This window comes from Trichomycterus rosablanca, chromosome 25 (genome assembly GCF_030014385.1).
Source record: "Trichomycterus rosablanca isolate fTriRos1 chromosome 25, fTriRos1.hap1, whole genome shotgun sequence".
Taxonomy (NCBI): Eukaryota; Metazoa; Chordata; class Actinopteri; order Siluriformes; family Trichomycteridae; genus Trichomycterus; species Trichomycterus rosablanca.
In genome coordinates, this window is record NC_086012.1 from 8,146,169 (window position 1) to 8,164,952 (window position 18,784).

The window sequence follows — 18,784 nt, forward strand, 5'->3', positions numbered from 1 at the left end:
CCACTATGACCAAAATTTAGTTGAATTTACATTATATCTCCATACTTTTTTCAAGTTAACACACTCTATGTTTAACTGTTTTAAAAAAATTGTGAATGAAAAAAACGAAAATGTTGTGTATTTAATAAAAAAAACCTGCCAATAATATATACCAGGAAGTAACATGAATGGGAGGAGCCCCTTAAGAATTTTCTTGAACACCGAGAGACCCTGGAGTAAAAAGGTTAAGAATACAGAATGTATACAGGAAATGATAATGACACTTTGTCCAAAGTGTATAAAGCAGGCATGTTAAAATGTGTGTCACACATAAGGTTCACCTGGTCCATGGCTTCTCTCAAAATCAAGGTATGGAAATTCAAAAAAAAAAAAAAAAAAAACATTAAATAGCCTGGAATTAATCACAAAGCTATTTTAAGGCTCAGGACTAAAGTAGGGTGAGAGCAATTATCTCAGAAAAATAACTTAAAACAGTGGTAAAATAATTAACATTGTTATCATGCAATTCAGCAAACTCCAAGCTTTTAAAAGTAGCTCCTGCCCTGCTCTTTGCCATAAAGTCTTGATTTATGGAGTGCTGCAGAGATTGTTGTCTATCTAACTGGATCTCCCGTCATTGAACAGGACTTTTTAAGATCTTTTTTAAAATCTTGGCTATTGGGTTCCACATGTTAATTCCTGAGATCCACATGCAGTTCTTTCAAACTTTATGGATTGTTTTTGTCCTGATAATGCAGTGTAAATTATGTCACACCCTTTATGTCCTCCCTCACCACTTCCATAAACCTTCTCTTTGGCATTCTCTTTCTCTCTAAATAATTAAGCTTTCTTGACATATTTTAATCAATACATATCAATACTAATTAGTAGATCCCTGTAATGTGTACAAAAAGCAAATGTGTAGTGCAATGGTCCGAGTAAACAAATTGGCTACAAAAAAATTATTAAATCCTTAAAAATTAAGACAGACTCAACATTAAATATTTTGGTGTAATACAGGTAGGTCAAGGAGCAAAAAAAACAAAAAACCACCACTTAGTCGGTGTCGGTTGTCTCAACTCGCCCAAAAACCCTATACAGTGTGCTCGAAATAGTAGCCTGGAAATCGAATTAAGCATGCTATTAGTTTATAAGAATAGTATTTGGAACACAACAGCTACCCTGTGATCAGTGTGTAGTCTGATACAGTGTCATGCAGATATGCTATTTAAATGTGATTCTCTTTTAAATATAATGTACTTATGTAAATAGTTGTAATCATTGGCACTTTAAGACAAAAACTGTACTTTTACTTCGTTTTAACTTGTTTAATCGTAATGTGGATTAGTTGATTCGTTTCAACATAAGGTATTAATCATTTATGTTGATACCGTTCAACTACACATTTCTCATTTCTCATGTTTCACTGTGGTGAATTCACACGGTTGGACAAACTCACTTTTCCACCCAAGTCGGTTGGTCTGTAGCTCCTACGGGAATGCGTGTGCGACCGATCACGTGACCCAATCGCCAGGGTAGCGAGAGCCAGATCAGCAACATCCTGCTCTGCCGGAAAAGGCTTTGATGTTCGTGCCAAAAAGAGACCGTTGCAGAGCTTGTCGCCTTTATTGTTTTGAGTCGGAGCTTCGCCCCATAACCATGCTGCTTGTTTGGATTTCGAGAGAGAGCGGTGTGTGATACAGGGCTACGAAACAAAACCGAATGGCGGACCGTGATACATTAGCGCTGCCTCTGGATATCCGAGCGCGGATTGCAGAGCTGGAACTGGAGCTCTCAGAAGGTGAGTAGTGATGTTCCCTGTGGAATACTGCACTTTCAGATCCCCCAAACGAATCCTGATTGAGTATAAAAGCGAACCAGGACGTATACCTGGACTTAAGATAAAAGGTTTTCCAAAGAACTGGCCTTTTCGCTTCTTGTTTACATTCGGTGTGTCGTGTTATGTGCGCTGATTCAAAACCGTTAAAATAGCGACCGAATGGTACGACCTTGGATGACATAAAATAAACGAATTACCGTTTTTAAACACCTGAACTATGCACATATACATGCACAATATTACCATATCCTCACACGTTTAAACACGCCATCTTTTTCTTTATTGTAGACAGACTTGTGTTAACTGAATGCGAATCCGTGTCGGTGCACTCGCTCACTGTGCGCGCCTCCGCTTTCTCACGATTTGTTGTGCTCACAGGTTTAGGTTTTGGTTTCCTTCCCTCTGAGCGACATGAATGAGACACCTACTCAATGGCATGCTCCACGTTTCCCAAAATAACTTTACAAGTTCAAAGGCAAATAAAAAAACACGGTTTGGTTGGCAGTGGTATTCTCCAAGAGTTGAACATCAGGGGTGTCTAAGTTTATCCACAAAGGGCTTGTTTGGCTGCAGGTTTTCATACCAACCAAGCACAAACATTCATACCTGTTTAATGACTTGGTCTTGGTCTTTAAAAGATGGTCAGTTGTATGAAAACCCACAGCCACATTGACCCTTTGAACATGACCACAGATGACACACCATTTACAAAAAGGTTGGGACATTTTCTAAAAATCAATTAATTTAACTTAAAAAAAAAACCAGGAAGTCTAGTCAAGTACAACCCCAAATCAGAAAAAAAAGTTACAGAAAAAGGACAGTATGGAAAATGCAAATAAAATAAAAAATGTGGTGTTCCTTACATTTACATTGACTTTTATTTGATTGCAGACAGTTTGAACCCAAGACATTTCATGTTTTGTCTGCTCAACCTCATTTCATTTGTTAAAATACCATTCCTGCATTTCAGTCCTGCTACACATTCCAAAAAAAGTTGGGACTGGGGCAGTTTAGGGCTAGTAATGAGGTAAAAACTCAATAATGATGTGATTCCAAACAGGTCGACAGGTGATTGTAATCATGGTTTGGTACAAAAAGCAGCATCCAGGAAAGGCTGAGTCTTTGATAAGTAAAGATGGCCAGAGGATGTCCAGTTTGTCATCAAATGCGTGAGAAAATTATTGAAATGTTTAAAAACAGTGTACCTCAAAGAAAGATTGGAAAGGATTTGCATATTTCTCCCTCTACAGTGCATAGTATCATTAAACGATTCAAGGAATCTGGAAGAATTTCAGTGTGAAAAGGCCAAGGGCGCAAGCTTAAGCTGAACGCCCTTGATCTTCGATCCCTCAGACGGCACTGCATCAAGAACCGCCACTCAACAACACTGATATAACCACATGGGCAAGGGATTACTTTGGCAAACCTTTATCAAGCACTACAATACAGAGTTACATGCACAAATGGCACTTAAATCTTTACTGTGCAAAAACGAAGCCTTATGTTACCCATGTCCAGAAGCGGCTTCGACTTCTCTGGGCTCGAAGGCATCTAGGATAAACCATCACACAGTGGAATCTTATGTGTTTGCATTAAGAATGGGACAAAATAAAACCTGAATCACTAAATCGCTTGGTATCCTTGGTGCCAAAACGTCTTTTATGTGTGGTGAAAAGGAATGGCATCATTACAAAGTTGCAAATGCTTTACTGTCCCAACTTTTTTTTGGAATGTGTTGGCCTGAAATGCAGGAATGGATGTTTATTAATAAATTAAATTAAGTTCACCAGACAAAACATGAAATATCTCAGGTTCATACTGTCTGCAATAAAATACAAGTCCAAGTAAATTTAAGAAGCTCTGTGTTTTTTTTTATTATTTGCATTTTCCATGCATAACTTTTTCTGATTTGGGGTTGTACATGCAGTCTGTGTCTATAAAGCCACACTGTTGTAACTTGCACCAGCTTTTCTGGAAATGGGTTTTGTAGATAAACTGAGTGTAATGCTAAAATCTGGTACTACCCCTTTTTTTCACATGCTATAACAACAAAACTGTAGTCTTCTGCCAGTCAGTTATTCTTTACCAGAATGGTGAAGTCTGGCTTCAAGTCAGCACACTTCACAGAAACAGCCTTTGTTGCTGTCACTTAAAGGCCTCCTGCTGCTAAAGCAGCCAAACTATCATTAGTCCTGATTGTCTTAGATCTATTAGCAGTCTTTGACACAGTAAATCACATCATTTTTCTGTCTACTCTCTCCAAACTTGTAATAACTGGTTCAGCGTGGGGGCAGATGACCTGCAAGGGCGTTCTTACCAGGTGTCAGAGAGGGGGTGAGCAATCTTGGAGTCCAACAGGGATCTGTTTATGGTCCTCTTTTGTTTTTTTATATATACCAGTTCACTTGGTAAAATCATATTCTCATGGATTATTTTACCATTCCCTTGCTGATTACACTCTGTCATCCTGTCATTTCTTCCTTCAAACACCCAAGTCTCAGCTTGCATCTCATGTCTGGGAAATAACTCAATATGGATGTTGGCTCATCACCTGAAACGTAACCCCAGTCAGACTGAGGTGATGTATATTTCTGGAGAGCTGTGTCTATGCCAAGACCTAGTCATTTCTCTTGATGACTCTTAGATCAAACCTTCTGATAATCTACAAAACCTCAGTGTTGCCAGCTGTTGTTCTCAGCCAATGTAGCTAACCTGAAAAGATCATGCTGGTTCCTCCTCTAAAGATTTGACTGCTCTATGGAAGCCACTCATAATCTTAGTCTTTTGTCTATTGAGGCTGGACTACAGCAACTCCCTCCTGCCACATTTTCCAATGCCCACTATCAACCCAATTCCAATGCTGTGCCCTCTTCAGTAGCTGTCTTTAGCTGCCCACATTCAGTTTAAAACAATGATTGCTTGCCTACAAAGCCAAAAACGGACCAGTCCCAACCTACCTTAGAGAACTTAATCAAACCCCATTCTGCACCTCATACCCTTTGAGCCACAAGTTTGGCTCGTTTTGATCCACCAATCAGAAATCAAGGAGGACACAAAACGAGGCCCATGAAGACATGGTTTAATAAGTTTGGTGTGGAGGAACTGTAGTTGTTTGTATATTATTGGTCCTTATTTAACTATTAAAATGTTAATTGTGAGCCAGAGTTCTCCTCTTGTGACTGAATGGCACAAAATCTCCCAGAAGAGTGGAGGCTGTTAGAGCCACAAAGGTGATATAAGACTCCAAATTAATGCTCATGGTTTTGGAGCAGATTGTCCAACCATTTCATAATATGGTGTTCAAAACTTTTGGCTGTAAAGTGTATGTGTGTATTAGAAGTGTGTATGCAGTGCCAGAGGACATAAGATATGCAGAAGTGAGGGGGAGCTAGGAAAAGAGGCGAGAGAAAGGCTTTGGGGTCAGGTTGCTGAGCTGTCTCATAAGTCCTGGTTCTATTTTTAATTTCTTCTGAAGAATGTGAATGGAGCTCTATGTTCTAGGCCTTATTTCTCATAGATGGTGCTCAGTAATTTCCAGTCCAAACCAGTCTACATTGTTTTGGCTTTTAAGTCAGTTATTTTGTGTTCTATGTACTGTTATCACAAATCCTACAATTACATTGTAAAAAACCTTTTCATCTGTCTTAAATGTGGACCCATTGTATCCGGCATAACTTCTTTCTGGCCGGGGATAGCACAGACTTGCCCCGCCCTCTCCGAGCCACTTTTGTTTTACCAACCAGCAGTGTTCACACGCACAGTGGCAGCAAGGAGGAACCCCATCTGACCGTTTTACCCCTAAGGCACGTGTTCCACCAAAGCACCTTTATTTATAGGACTACAGTTAAAGTAAAAATGTAAATACACTTGTAAAAGACATGTATTCCATGGTAGTCTTAGGATTTCTATGACTGAATTATTAGAATATTCTTTTTGTTCAAAAACTCATTTACTATAGATTTATTACAGGTTTTCTAAAAATATGACAAAAACATAAATGTACATCCTTACACTATATGGGCAAAAGTATGTGGCCATCTGACCATAAATTTGTTATACATTTTGTTCTAAATCTGTAGGCATTAACATTAAGTTGGCTTTCTGTTTGCACTCAGAGCAACCTCTAATCTGGGAAAGCTCTTCACAAGATTTTTGGAGTGTGTTTTTGTTTTACCTTATCCAGTTTCTCTTGGCTTCAAATCCCAGGCGCTATAGACCTGGCCAGGCATCCAAACAAGCATTTTTAGCTGTTCTTGAAAGAGGGAGGTTAAATGGAATTCATTGCCAATGTACAACCTATGTGAAACCTCTTCTGTCTGGTTGAGGCACCTCATTAGTGGTGGGCTATTCGCAGAGTTCATAGCGTGTCTCTCCAAACATGGTACAACTTTCTGTGAAACTCTGCCATTGGCAGGTGAAAAGATGTGTTTGGTGAATGTGTGTGTGTGCCTCAGCTCTCCGTGGCCAGCACGAGGTTGGTACAAGCGGCAAGAGAATTGCCATAGGGGAACTGGCAATTAAAAGACTGACAAGAAAAATGAAAAAAATTATATCTAGGTGTTATTAAACCACATATCAGGTCCAAACCCACCTTACAGTAAAACCATTTTTGTTACTGACTAACATGTCTTCAGGAAATGCTTATTGTTCTAACATATTCTATGAAATATCAGAACCAATTTCTCTTTGGCATCTCCAATGCAATGGCTGACTACAGTAAAAATAAGTTTGGAGGCCAGCATGGCAAAAGTTGCTAATGAAGCCAAATTGTACAAGTGCTACTGTGCTCCTGAACCCAGTGCCCAGTTATCTCTGAAAATAGGAAACATATGTGACACCTACTACGGGAAATGTTTTGGATGCCTCAAACGCTGGCCAAAACCATGCTAAAAATAGTGTGTGTGTGCGAGTGTGTGCAAATTAGCAGGCAGTAACATCTGAATAAACCTATGACCTACATTCAGTCATATGCTTGGATTTTCAGTGAGAAGAGAGAAAGTGTTATAGTGCACATACGTATGTCTGAAGGACATGTTGGACTTGGCTGTATGTCTGCAGTTGTTTTTGATCAATGTGTTTTGTTGGAAAAGATTTTCAAAACATCACATAGATATAGTTGTTATATATTTGCTCAGCATGATTTTAAAAAAATCATGACATTTTTCATTTCACTTTCATCAACTACTTTGGTACTACCTGGTTAGGGTTGTGGCATACCTGGTTCTACCAGGAAACTTTGGACGCAAGGCAGGAATACCCTGAACTGGGCTCAAAGGCATAATAAGCTGCTCAAAAAACTTGCTTGCTAGTGACCTTCTCACTCCTGGTGGAACATACCTGTAGTCCATTCAAGTTGCACAGGTAGTCCAGCTACTCCAGGATGGCACATTTGCAGAAGATGGGGATAAACAATCTGGTTGAAACTCACACGTATGCCGCTCAGGTGGTGCAGCGGTAAAAAGACACGCTGCAACCAGAGCTGGATTCTCAGTACCTTGTATCGAATCCAGCTCTGCTTCACCGGTTCGAAGCTGAGTGGCTGTATGTGCAACGATTGGCCGGTTGCTCAGTTGGGGGGTGGGACAAAGAACCGGATGTGGGTCTCTCTCTGTCAGAATGCGATTACGACCTCTGCCAGCTGATTAGAGGCGCCTGCACAAGAAATGAGGAAGAGTGCCCTTAGGGTGTGTCTCTCCGCATGCAACGCTAGGTGGCGCCAAACTCATAAATGTGTGGGTGGCAAAAATGCATCCGGCTGCTGCTCATGTTTCGGAGGGGATGTGGGTTGGCTTCGATCTCCTCGGTCAGGGCGGGGTTCGGCATGGACAGAGAGGAAGCACGATGCAGGTTGAACAATTGGATGCGCTTAAAGGGGGAAAAAAAGAAAAAAGAAACTCACACGTATGTGGGGCAAATGTGCCAGACCTCATGCTGTGCAGTATCAATCCTGGAACCCTGAAGCTGTAGGGTGCTACCTGCTGTTCCTCTGTGCTGCCACAGTTCTCTTTATTAGTCTCGCTCATTCTGTCTTTGATGGAATCCTGCAGTCTTTATTATGTTAACTGCATAATGTAAGCTTATTTGTTTGCTTGAAGACTGATTTTTTTTTATATCTTGTTTTTTTTAATATCTTGGAGGGGGTGAGCTGTCTGATATTGGTACAAATGTGTATAAAAAAACTAGCTTTATTTGCTCTCTCTCTCTCTCTCTCTCTCTCTCTCTCTCTCTCTCTCTCTCTCTCTCTCTCTCTCTGTCATTAGTGGTAAGGTTAACACTCTCAGGGGGGATTCATTCCCATCCCTGTCCTCCTTTCCATAATTCATGGTGGGGTGCTCACATTTGCTGTCATGGTTGCAGTCTCTGAGCGTTTGAACATGTTCAGATGTGACATGTTAATGCTTGGAAACGTTAATTAAAGACCAATCAACCGGAGATATCATACAATGAGAGTCAGTATTTTATATGATTTTATTGTTTTAATATAATTCATTTTCTCTCCTCTAATATTCTAAATTGCCTCCATGTCTTTATTAAACACATTACTCATTCACGTCACAGACTTGGGAAAGGTACAACTCAGGTCAAAAGTTTACATACTCTTGTACGGAATGTGTATGTCATGGCCAGCCGGGCATCTACACATATATGATTGGCTAGGTCTAAGGGGCCAAAGCGTTGTGGTGGATTGGTGCTCTGTCCAGGGTATTCCTGCCTTGCTCCCAGTGTTTCCCGGTGGAACCAGACCTGCTGCAACCCTAATCAGGATAAAGCGATTAATGAAATGATGTATGTCATGGCAGTCTTTAAGATTTCCAGAATTACTGAGACTGTTTTATGATAAAAAGCTTTTAAGAATTTAGTCCTAAATATGTTGAGGGTTTTCTAAAAATGTGATGGGTAAAAAATATAAATACCACAACTTTGGTGGCGTTATACATTTTTGTTAACCAATAGAGATGCAAGGCGCAGAGGTGAAACATGCTGGCACACCAGAGCTAACATTTTGAAGTTGTCGAACGTGCCTACACAAACAACGATTGGCTGTTTTTCAAAGCGGGGGTGCCAGACGAGACCTCATAACTGATGCAATTAGGACCTCTGCTGGCTGATTGATGGCACCCAGAGCAGGTCTCTAGAGTGCGACCAATTTGGTCGCACATGCGACCTAATTTCTCAATGGTGCGACTAAAAAAAATCTCAGGTCGCACCGGTGCGACCAGCAGTTCAAGGGGGAAAAAGTCTCTGCTACTCGGAAAGTCTCCCTGTGGTTCAACAACAGACACACATTAGGCCCATATCATGGTCTAAACCAATCAGAGACAGTGAAAAGCGGGACAATATTGTATCGGTGATATGTGAGCGACATTCAGCTCAACCAATCAGAATGCAGCACCGGACGTTCAGTTAGTTTAGTTTTGTATATGAGACTCGCCGGACGGCCAAAGTATAAAAGTTCGGTTTCTGGAGCTAGACAGTTTAAAGTGTTGTAACGCTTACTGAAGTCCTGACTAAACCGTTACAGTGAAGTCTACCTTGTCGTGTGCTTTTATTCCCACACATTCATCACCACACAGCAAGAGACCCGTAACAGTGGTGAGCCGACCCTCTAGTAGCAATAGGCTAATGCTAGCGGTTAAGTGCGACGATAGCGAAAGTAAAAACACAATAATATTTTCGTTAAGTAAAATATAAAAATAACTAAAAGACAGTGAAGTGTTAGAATACATGTAATCAAAATACACAGTGAGTGCACCGCAATCGATTTTGGGAATCTGTGTAAAAGATCCAGTAAAGCCGATAATATAATGCACTTTATTTAAGATTACACTCTAACACTAGAGCCCCATACACACACACACACACACACAAAAAAAAAAAAAAATATATATATATATACATACATACAGTGTATCACAAAAGTGAGTACACCCCTCACATTTCTGCAAATATTTCATTATATCTTTTCATGGGACAACACTATAGACATGAAACTTGGATATAACTTAGAGTAGTCAGTGTACAGCTTGTATAGCAGTGTAGATTTACTGTCTTCTGAAAATAACTCAACACACAGCCATTAATGTCTAAATAGCTGGCAACATAAGTGAGTACACCCCACAGTGAACATGTCCAAATTGTGCCCAAATGTGTCGTTGTCCCTCCCTGGTGTCATGTGTCAAGGTCCCAGGTGTAAATGGGGAGAAGGGCTATTAAATTTGGTGTTTTGGGTACAATTCTCTCATACTGGCCACTGGATATTCAACATGGCACCTCATGGCAAAGAACTCTCTGAGGATGTGAGAAATAGAATTGTTGCTCTCCACAAAGATGGCCTGGGCTATAAGAAGATTGCTAACACCCTGAAACTGAGCTACAGCATGGTGGCCAAGGTCATACAGCGGTTTTCCAGGACAGGTTCCACTCGGAACAGGCTTCGCCAGGGTCGACCAAAGAAGTTGAGTCCACGTGTTCGGCGTCATATCCAGAGGTTGGCTTTAAAAAATAGACACATGAGTGCTGCCAGCATTGCTGCAGAGGTTGAAGACGTGGGAGGTCAGCCTGTCAGTGCTCAGACCATACGCCGCACACTGCATCAACTCGGTCTGCATGGTCGTCATCCCAGAAGGAAGCTGATGCACAAGAAAGCCAGCAAACAGTTTGCTGAAAACAAGCAGTCCAAGAACATGGATTACTGGAATGCCCTGTGGTCTGACGAGACCAAGATAAACTTGTTTGGCTCAGATGGTGTCCAGCATGTGTGGCGGCGCCCTGGTGAGAAGTACCAAGACAACTGTATCTTGCCTACAGTCAAGCATGGTGGTGGTAGCATCATGGTCTTGGGCTGCATGAGTGTTGCTGGCACTGGGGAGCTGCGGTTCATTGAGGGAAACATGAATTCCAACATGTACTGTGACATTCTGAAACAGAGCATGATCCCCTCCCTTCGAAAACTGGGCCTTATGGCAGTTTTCCAACAGGATAACGACCCCAAACACAACCTCCAAGATGACAACTGCCTTGCTGAGGAAGCTGAAGGTAAAGGTGATGGACTAAACCCAATTGAGCACCTGTGGCGCATCCTCAAGTGGAAGGTGGAGGAGTTCAAAGTGTCTTACATCCACCAGCTCCGTGATGTCATCATGGAGGAGTGGAAGAGGATTCCAGTAGCAACCTGTGCAGCTCTGGTGAATTCCATGCCCAGGAGGGTTAAGGCAGTGCTGGACAATAATGGTGGTCACACAAAATATTGACACTTTGGGCACAATTTGGACATGTTCACTGTGGGGTGTACTCACTTATGTTGCCAGCCATTTAGACATTAATGGCTGTGTGTTGAGTTATTTTCAGAAGACAGTAAATCTACACTGCTATACAAGTTGTACACTGACTACTCTAAGTTATATCCATGTTTCATGTCTATAGTGTTGTCCCATTAAAAGATATAATAAAATATTTGCAGAAATGTGAGGGGTGTACTCACTTTTGTGATACACTGTACATACATGAATAGATATACTCTATTATTATTGTTATAATTTTTATAATAGTGTACTATAATGAGATTATAATACTATAATTAACTGTAAAGAGCATGGGAAAACCATGGCCGTCAAAATTGTATTTGTGACTGGTTCTAATACATTTTGAATTGAAAGGATGAAAAGCACAATGCATCTATAAAACACATTACATGCCGCAGTAAATGCACTGCCCATGGGTCCCCTCTCCCCACTGCCTTTCAGCAGCAGACAGCAACAAACATCAACAGACGAGGCCATGTTGACCAGACTGTTATTTAATCATTTACTTTAAGTCAATATTGCCTATATGGACAGCGAAAAAACAAGTGAACCTGTAAAACTAAGGTGTTAAATGCGATGCAGTTGAAAATTAGGGTGCACCTAACTTTTGTGCTGGTGCACCTAAGAAAAAAAGTTAGGCGCACCAGTGCAACCAGTGCAAAAAGTTAGTCTAGAGCCCTGCAGAGACTAGAAATAATGTGTTGATCAGGATGTGGCTCTCTGTACACAAAGCCGATCTGCTTATGAACTCGCCTTGTGCAGGTGAAAAGATGCAGTCGGCTACTGCACACATGTTGCAGGGGGCATGTGTTAGTATCAGCACTCCTCGGGGTGGAGATTAACATTAGTAGAGAGGAAGCTTAATGCAATCTGGTAATTGGGAGGAAAATTGGGGAAAAATGCAAAAAAAAACAATAACCAATAACTGCTCATTAAGACTCGTCAGCTACCCCCTACCCAACAAGCTTATAACAACAAAATAACATTGAACACACATCATAGTTTAGCCTCAGTGTGGCTTTAGGCCTTAAGAAATTATAGAAAAGTTTTATATCAACTTGCAGAGCCACTGCATTGTCATGAATGTAGATTATAGCAAACAGGTGGCTAATAGCAAACAGATCATTAAAAGCGCTAACATGCTAATCACAATCATTAAAGATTTTACGTTACACACAAATTTGGCATGTACAGAGCATCCATTTGGGTTTTAATGCTAAATAGATTTGTAATTTTTTTAATTTAAATGCATGAAAAAGATTAGAAACTCCAAATGCGGCTGTACATGTGCCGCACACACCCTAGAAGTTGGTGAGAGTGTTTTAAATAGATATTTGTACTCTGTACATACTCGCTTTGCTTTCAATTGGAATTAAGTGTTGGCTATTAAAATTTCATATTACATTTTAACTGAAAGCATTAATTGAGCAAGGACTTGTTAGTGGTTAACTGATTAATTATTGACATCCGTACACCTGACAGAAGGCTTGCAGATTTTACGCACTGTACAGATGTTGAATTAGATTTAATTTGAGTGCCTCAATGGCACTAAAGTGTTAGTAAGATCTGCAGATCTGCTCTTCATTTGAATCAAGCGTCAGCTGTTGGTAATACAGTGGTATTTTGAAACTCAACACCAATTGGTTTTGGGAGTGGCGTTGAGTTTAAAAGGCGTTGAGTTTTAAGGTATTTTATCCCCATGGGTTTGTTTTTGACACTTTTACACTGAAAATAACACTAATAATAACACTAATATAATATAGCACTGAAATACAATTTAAAATGGTTAAAAATCAATAAAAAATACAATAAAACCTGCTCTTTACCTTTATTTCTTGATTGTTTCCTTATGCTTCTTAATCGTGGAGATGCTTGATCTTGGAATACTGTATTCCGTTCAGTAAAGGTGCATTCACATGAGAAGCAGCACATTAGCTTTTACGCTGCTTTTTAACGATAAGCGTTTTAGACTCTCTCGAAAAAAGCTGATTCTTACAATTTCTCAGCTTAAGTAAAACAGGAGAAAAATTCAGCTGAACACAGATACATGTGGATGCTTTCAGAGTGGATTTGACTGTTATTCCACATAAACGCTACCCATAATCCAGCTTGTTTTACATCCTATTTTAGGCTTAGAGGCTGCCCTGCAAGAAAAGAGTTCTTGCTTCAGAATTGGCATTAAAGTTTGGTACTGACTACAAAGACAATAAAAAAGCAGGAGTATTGGGTTTATTTATTTGCTCTGGCCCTTAGCCTAGTGATATAAAGCTTGGCTTGACTGTTGACAGCTTCACATGTGTTTTACCAGCTTCTAAATCATTGTGCTATTTGGATTGGCTTTTCTTCTTGATCTTGCCAAAGAGGTTCCCGACTTTTGCAGATCTGTGATCTTCTTTCTTCATTGAGATACAGTCAAGCCGGAAAGTCTGCACACCCCTTTCACCTTCTCCACGTTTTATTACATTACAGATTCATTCTATAATAGACTGAGTTCATTTTATTTCACAAAATTCTAAGAATTCAAAGAATAGCCCACAATGAAAAAGTGAAAGCAGGTTTTTAGACATTTGTGCGAATTTATTAAAAATAAAAATGTAAAATATCATATGTATTAGGGATGTCCCGATCCGATCTCAAAGATCGGGATCGGGGCCGATCAAAGCATTTTTTAATTGATCGGAATCGGCTTTACTAAACCCGATCTTAATCCCGATCTTTTGTGTTACGTCAGCATGTCCGCTGTGTGGAAATACTTTAAATTGAAAAGTAAAACAAGTCCAACAGTGAAGTGTAATGTCTGCGTGAGCGTTTCACGAGGCGGTTGGAGCAGAGCTGCGTTCATGTGTGAGAGTGTGTGTGAGTTAAGGATCACACCGGTTTACAAAACAACGTAGTGATGCACTCGTTTAATAAAGAAATAAATGCACGGTATATTCACATATTGTCGGGAGCAGAACACTTTATTAACTTCTTCTGTTACGGTACCGAATAGCCGACAGTTGAGTCAAGCATGCTATTTCATGTTCTATGGAAGGCCTAAAGGGTCAAAACACACTCACTTCGTGTACAAACGTCCATCAAACCATTGTCACAATACAAGCACTTTAAGAACTGGCTTTCCTTCATAACAAAAGAGCCTTTCCATTTTATTTTGGTATTCAGGTTTTACTGTAATGCTTTTAAGTAACTTTTTTTCTTATATTCAAGTTAAGCTGCTACACAGATTTCTGTTCATTTTTAGTGTATCACTGCATTAAACATTTTTTTTCTTTGAATGTAAAGTTAAAACTGTAATTATCTCACTCATTTTGATTGATTTTGTAAAAATACAAAAACATTAAGCAATAGCTTGGATGCAGCATTTTTCCCTTCAGCACTGCAGAGCTATTTAGTTGTTAAACATATACACTGGATTAATTTGAATAATTGTAATGTACTTGAAGTGTGCACTGTGTGAACAGTATTATCTAGTTCTTATCTAGACAATATCTAGAAAATACAAGTATCGGTTTGAGAATCGGTATCGGATCGGGATCAAATTAATAATCGGTATCGGTATCGGGAACAAAAAAACGTGATCGGGACATCCCTAATATGTACACAAGTGTGCACACCCTTTGATATGACACCCAAAAGTGAGCTGAGGTGCATTTTGTTTTCACTGATGCTGCTTGAGATGTTTCTACAATTTAATTGGAGTCCACCTGTGGTAAATTCAATTGATTGGGCATGATTGGGGATTACAAACTGTGATGAAGTAAGGGTAACTTACCCATCACGATGACATATTGATGTTTAACCTACCTGGGTAGTACTATCCTCTGTTAAGGAGAGGGGGAGAAAAAACAGGAAGGGAGAGTAAAGGTGCACTGAAATTAATGTAAATAATTGTATGTAGGGGTAAGTGCCATGGCCATCTGTGTGATTTAATATAAGTATAAATATTGATGTATTTACTAGTGTTTAGCTGTGTAATGGGTGCATATTGTTACCTAGCTACCCTTTAAATATATCGGCTCAGCCGAGGGGGAGGGGCTACCACAATAAAAGCCCACACAGGTAGATAATATGGAGGGCAATCTACCGTGGTAGGGGGAGACCACAACTGGGTGTATGACTTTGTAGTCAAATGAGTTGTGAGTTAAAACATGATCAGAGTGTTAGTGGATGTTTGTGAACTTTTCGTTTTGTTTCGTCCAGTGTGCGCGTAATTGTTTATTTGTAAACAGCGTCGTGTGTATATATGTGTAAATAAATAAGGCAGAAAAGGAAGCATATCGGAGTCCTCAACTTATTCCGGGTCTCAGACCAATCGACCGACATTACCCACGGGGTTCACCTCGTTGCAAATGGTGGCAGCGGTGTCGCAACGAGTCTCGGGGAGAACGCGGAGGAGGACAACTGGCTTCAGGTGAGCCGGAGCATAAAGCGACGGTGAGGGTGCAGTTCCGAAGGCTACCTCACGTTGGCGATGGCTCCAAAGAGACTTCCAACCGCCCAGGCTACACAAGTAAACCACGGCGAAGAAGATGCTGAAGTCTGCGAAACAACCTCAGCGCAAGGTCCGACGGAAAGTGTAACCGAGGTTACCAGCCTACGGCTAATGTTCCAGACCTTCATTGAACGGCAGCAGCGAAAAGATGAAGAACAGCGAAAAGAAGCGTCGCGACAAGATCAAAGGTGGCGGGCGCTACAGCATCAGTTCGGCTTGCTGCAGGATGAAGTTCGCCGAGGGCAAACGGCAGCGCAGCAAGATACAGAAGATTACCCTTCTACAACAGCAGCAGCAGCATCATCAACAACAGAGACGCGCACGAAAATTTACAAGCCGGTGCAGCAGACCGGAGTTGCACTAGAGACTGTGGGAGTAGCGGCTACGATGGCTCCGATTGCATCGATGGCGTGGCCAAGACTCCCACAACTCAAAGACTCAGATGATCCAGAGAATTACTTTGTAATGTTTGAGCGACTGGCAATGGCAGCCAGATGGCCAAAAACGGACTGGGCTTTCCATTTGGTCCCGTTACTGGACGGGAAAGCACGAGTCGCGTACGTTGCCATGGACGCTAACGAAGTAAGTGACTTTGATAAAGTAAAAGAAGCTATTCTCAGAAAGTTTGAAATTAATCCTGAGACATACAGACAGCGTTTCCGTAAGGACATGGTTTTAAAAAACGAAACGCCAAAAGAACTGTATACGAGGCTCATGGGACTCTATGAAAGATGGATACGACCCAATGATAAAACAAAAGAGGAGATCGGACATACTATCGTCCTAGAACAGTTTTTAAGTGTCATCCACCCAGAGCTGAAAAGTTGGATAATGGAGCGAAGCCCAACTTCTGCCCAGCATGCGATCGAGATGGCAGAGGCCTTCGTCGCGGCCAGACAAGCTGAGGGAGAGTTCCGGCTCGCTAAACCAGACTACAGCAGGCAATCCGGTAAGTCTGAGAAACGCGAATATGGTGTGGTGTACGATCAGCCTAGGTTCACCCCAAAAACACAGTGGCGTAAAAGTAACGTTAAAAACACAGTAGAACGACCTAAAATTAAATGTTTTAGCTGCAACCAAATAGGTCACAGAGCTAGTGAATGCCAATACCCACCTGCTAGTAATAACCAACTCTGTTACATTCCCAGAAAAGAAAACGCTTTCATCGCACAAGAAAGTAATACAGAAACAATAATATCGGTTAAGATAAACGGCAAATCATACAAAGCACTGATTGATACAGGGGCTAGTCAAACTATGGTTACACAAGCTTGTATAGAAAACTCACAATACCACTTTACGGGCAAACTCAGGGTTAAATGCATTCATGGAGATGAACAGATTTACCCAACTACAGTAATAAACATCACAATTAAAGGGCAAGCTTACCTAGTTAACGTAGGTGTAGTTCAAAATGCTCCCTACCCCATAATATTAGGTAGAGACATACCAATACTGGTAGATCTTTTAAATAAAGAGCAAATGAATAATGCTGAAATTATGGTTATGACCAGGCAACAAACTAAAATGGCAGCTAAGGAAACTGAACTACTGAAGGAGTTACCTTTTGCTGAATGCAAACAGAAAAAGTCTAAAATAGAAAGAAGGAAGGATAAAGTAAAAGGGACTAAAATAAAAGAAAAACTTCAGTCACCTGAAATAGAAAATAGTAGCTTTCCATCCAACATTGAGCAGCTACAGGAGACAGATGAAACCTTAAAACCACTCTTTAATAAGGCAAGACAAAAAGAGAACATAACAGATGGAGGTTGTCATCTAGCAATTAAAAATAATAAACTTTACAGGGTCTCTACTCATGGAGAACAGCTTGTACTCCCTGTAACTCTCAGGGAGGAAGTTCTTAAAATGGGTCATTCTGATCTTTGGGCAGGTCACTTCGGTCAAGCTAAAACGTTCAGTCGTATAGCGGAAAGGTTTTATTGGCCAGGACAGTATGCCGATGTCATAAATTTCTGTAAAAACTGCCCTGAGTGCCAGTTAACAATACCTCAGAAACGGTCAGACAGGGTACCTTTGGTGAACATGCCTATCATAGATGTGCCATTTTCCCGAATAGCCATGGATGTTGTAGGTCCCCTACCCAGGAGCAAACATGGTAATCGTTACATATTAGTCATATGTGATTATGCAACTAAATATCCAGAGGCTTTTCCTCTTAAAAAGATTAAAACACGTCAGATTGTTAACGCCCTAATTCAACTTATTTCCAGAGTCGGAATCCCTAGGGAAATATTAACTGACTTAGGTACAAACTTTACTTCAAAGCAGATTAAAGAAGTATATAAGTTATTAGGCATAAAAGGGATCCATACTACACCATATCACCCTCAGACTGACGGCTTGACTGAACGGTTCAACAAGACTCTGAAACACACTTTAAAGAAAGTGGTTAACGACTGCGGCTCAGACTGGGACACATGGCTCCCATATGTCTTGTTTGCATATCGGGAAGTACCCCAAGCATCAACAGGCTTCTCGCCCTTTGAACTGTTGTATGGACGACAAGTGAGAGGACCGCTAGATGTCCTAAAAGAGGCCTGGGAGGGAGAAAACCGAGGGGAAAAACTGAACATTTTAACATACGTGCTTAAAATGAGAGACCGACTGAGTAAGCTCACTGAGACTGTTCATGAAAATATGGAAAAAGCACAAGAAGCACAGAAATGCTGGTATGACAAGTCGGCAAGGAAAAGAGTGCTTAAACCGGGACAAAAGGTATTGGTCCTACTGCCCACCAGCGACACTGGCCTGTTAGCCAAATGGCAGGGCCCGTATGTGGTACAACGGCAGGTTGGAGACACCACCTATGAACTGTGCATGCCTAACAGGAAAAAGCAGCTCCAGAGTTTCCACATCAATATGCTGAGGCTGTGGAACGAGACAACGGCCAGCAGTGCAGAACAGCTGTGGATCAGAGCTGTAGAGGATGAGGAGGAAGAAAAGGAGCAGTATTTCCCTTCAGAGGCACATGATACGACATCAGTGGATCTGCGTCATCTGAGTAAGCGGCAGAGGGAGGAGCTACAGCGCTTCATGCCACCTAAACTCTTCTCAGAGACACCGGGACGGACCAACACCCTACAACACAACATCAGGCTCACTAAGGACGAGCCTATTCGTCAAACAACCTGCAGGGTGCCAGCCAGACTC

At 41.0% G+C, this 18,784-nt stretch overlaps 1 protein-coding gene across 12 annotated transcripts in view; it reads left to right on the forward strand.

Annotated features, from left to right (window-relative positions):
* Positions 1 to 18,784, forward strand: part of dip2cb (disco-interacting protein 2 homolog Cb) — a 106,385-nt gene that overhangs the window by 36,024 nt on the left and 51,577 nt on the right. For 9 of the 12 annotated variants that reach the window (XR_010007553.1, XM_062987762.1, XM_062987765.1 and 6 more), the window contains exon 1: positions 16,087 to 16,562. The exons of 1 other annotated variant lie outside the window; for it this stretch is intronic. Coding sequence is in view for 10 of the 11 variants with exons in the window: in XM_062987762.1 (XP_062843832.1) it covers positions 16,097 to 16,562 (466 nt within the window). In the remaining variant the exon portion in view is untranslated. Of the gene's footprint in view, positions 1 to 1,502; positions 1,781 to 16,086; positions 16,563 to 18,784 lie in introns of those variants that run through there. 2 more of the 12 variants (XM_062987767.1, XM_062987768.1) reach the window with 1 other exon arrangement.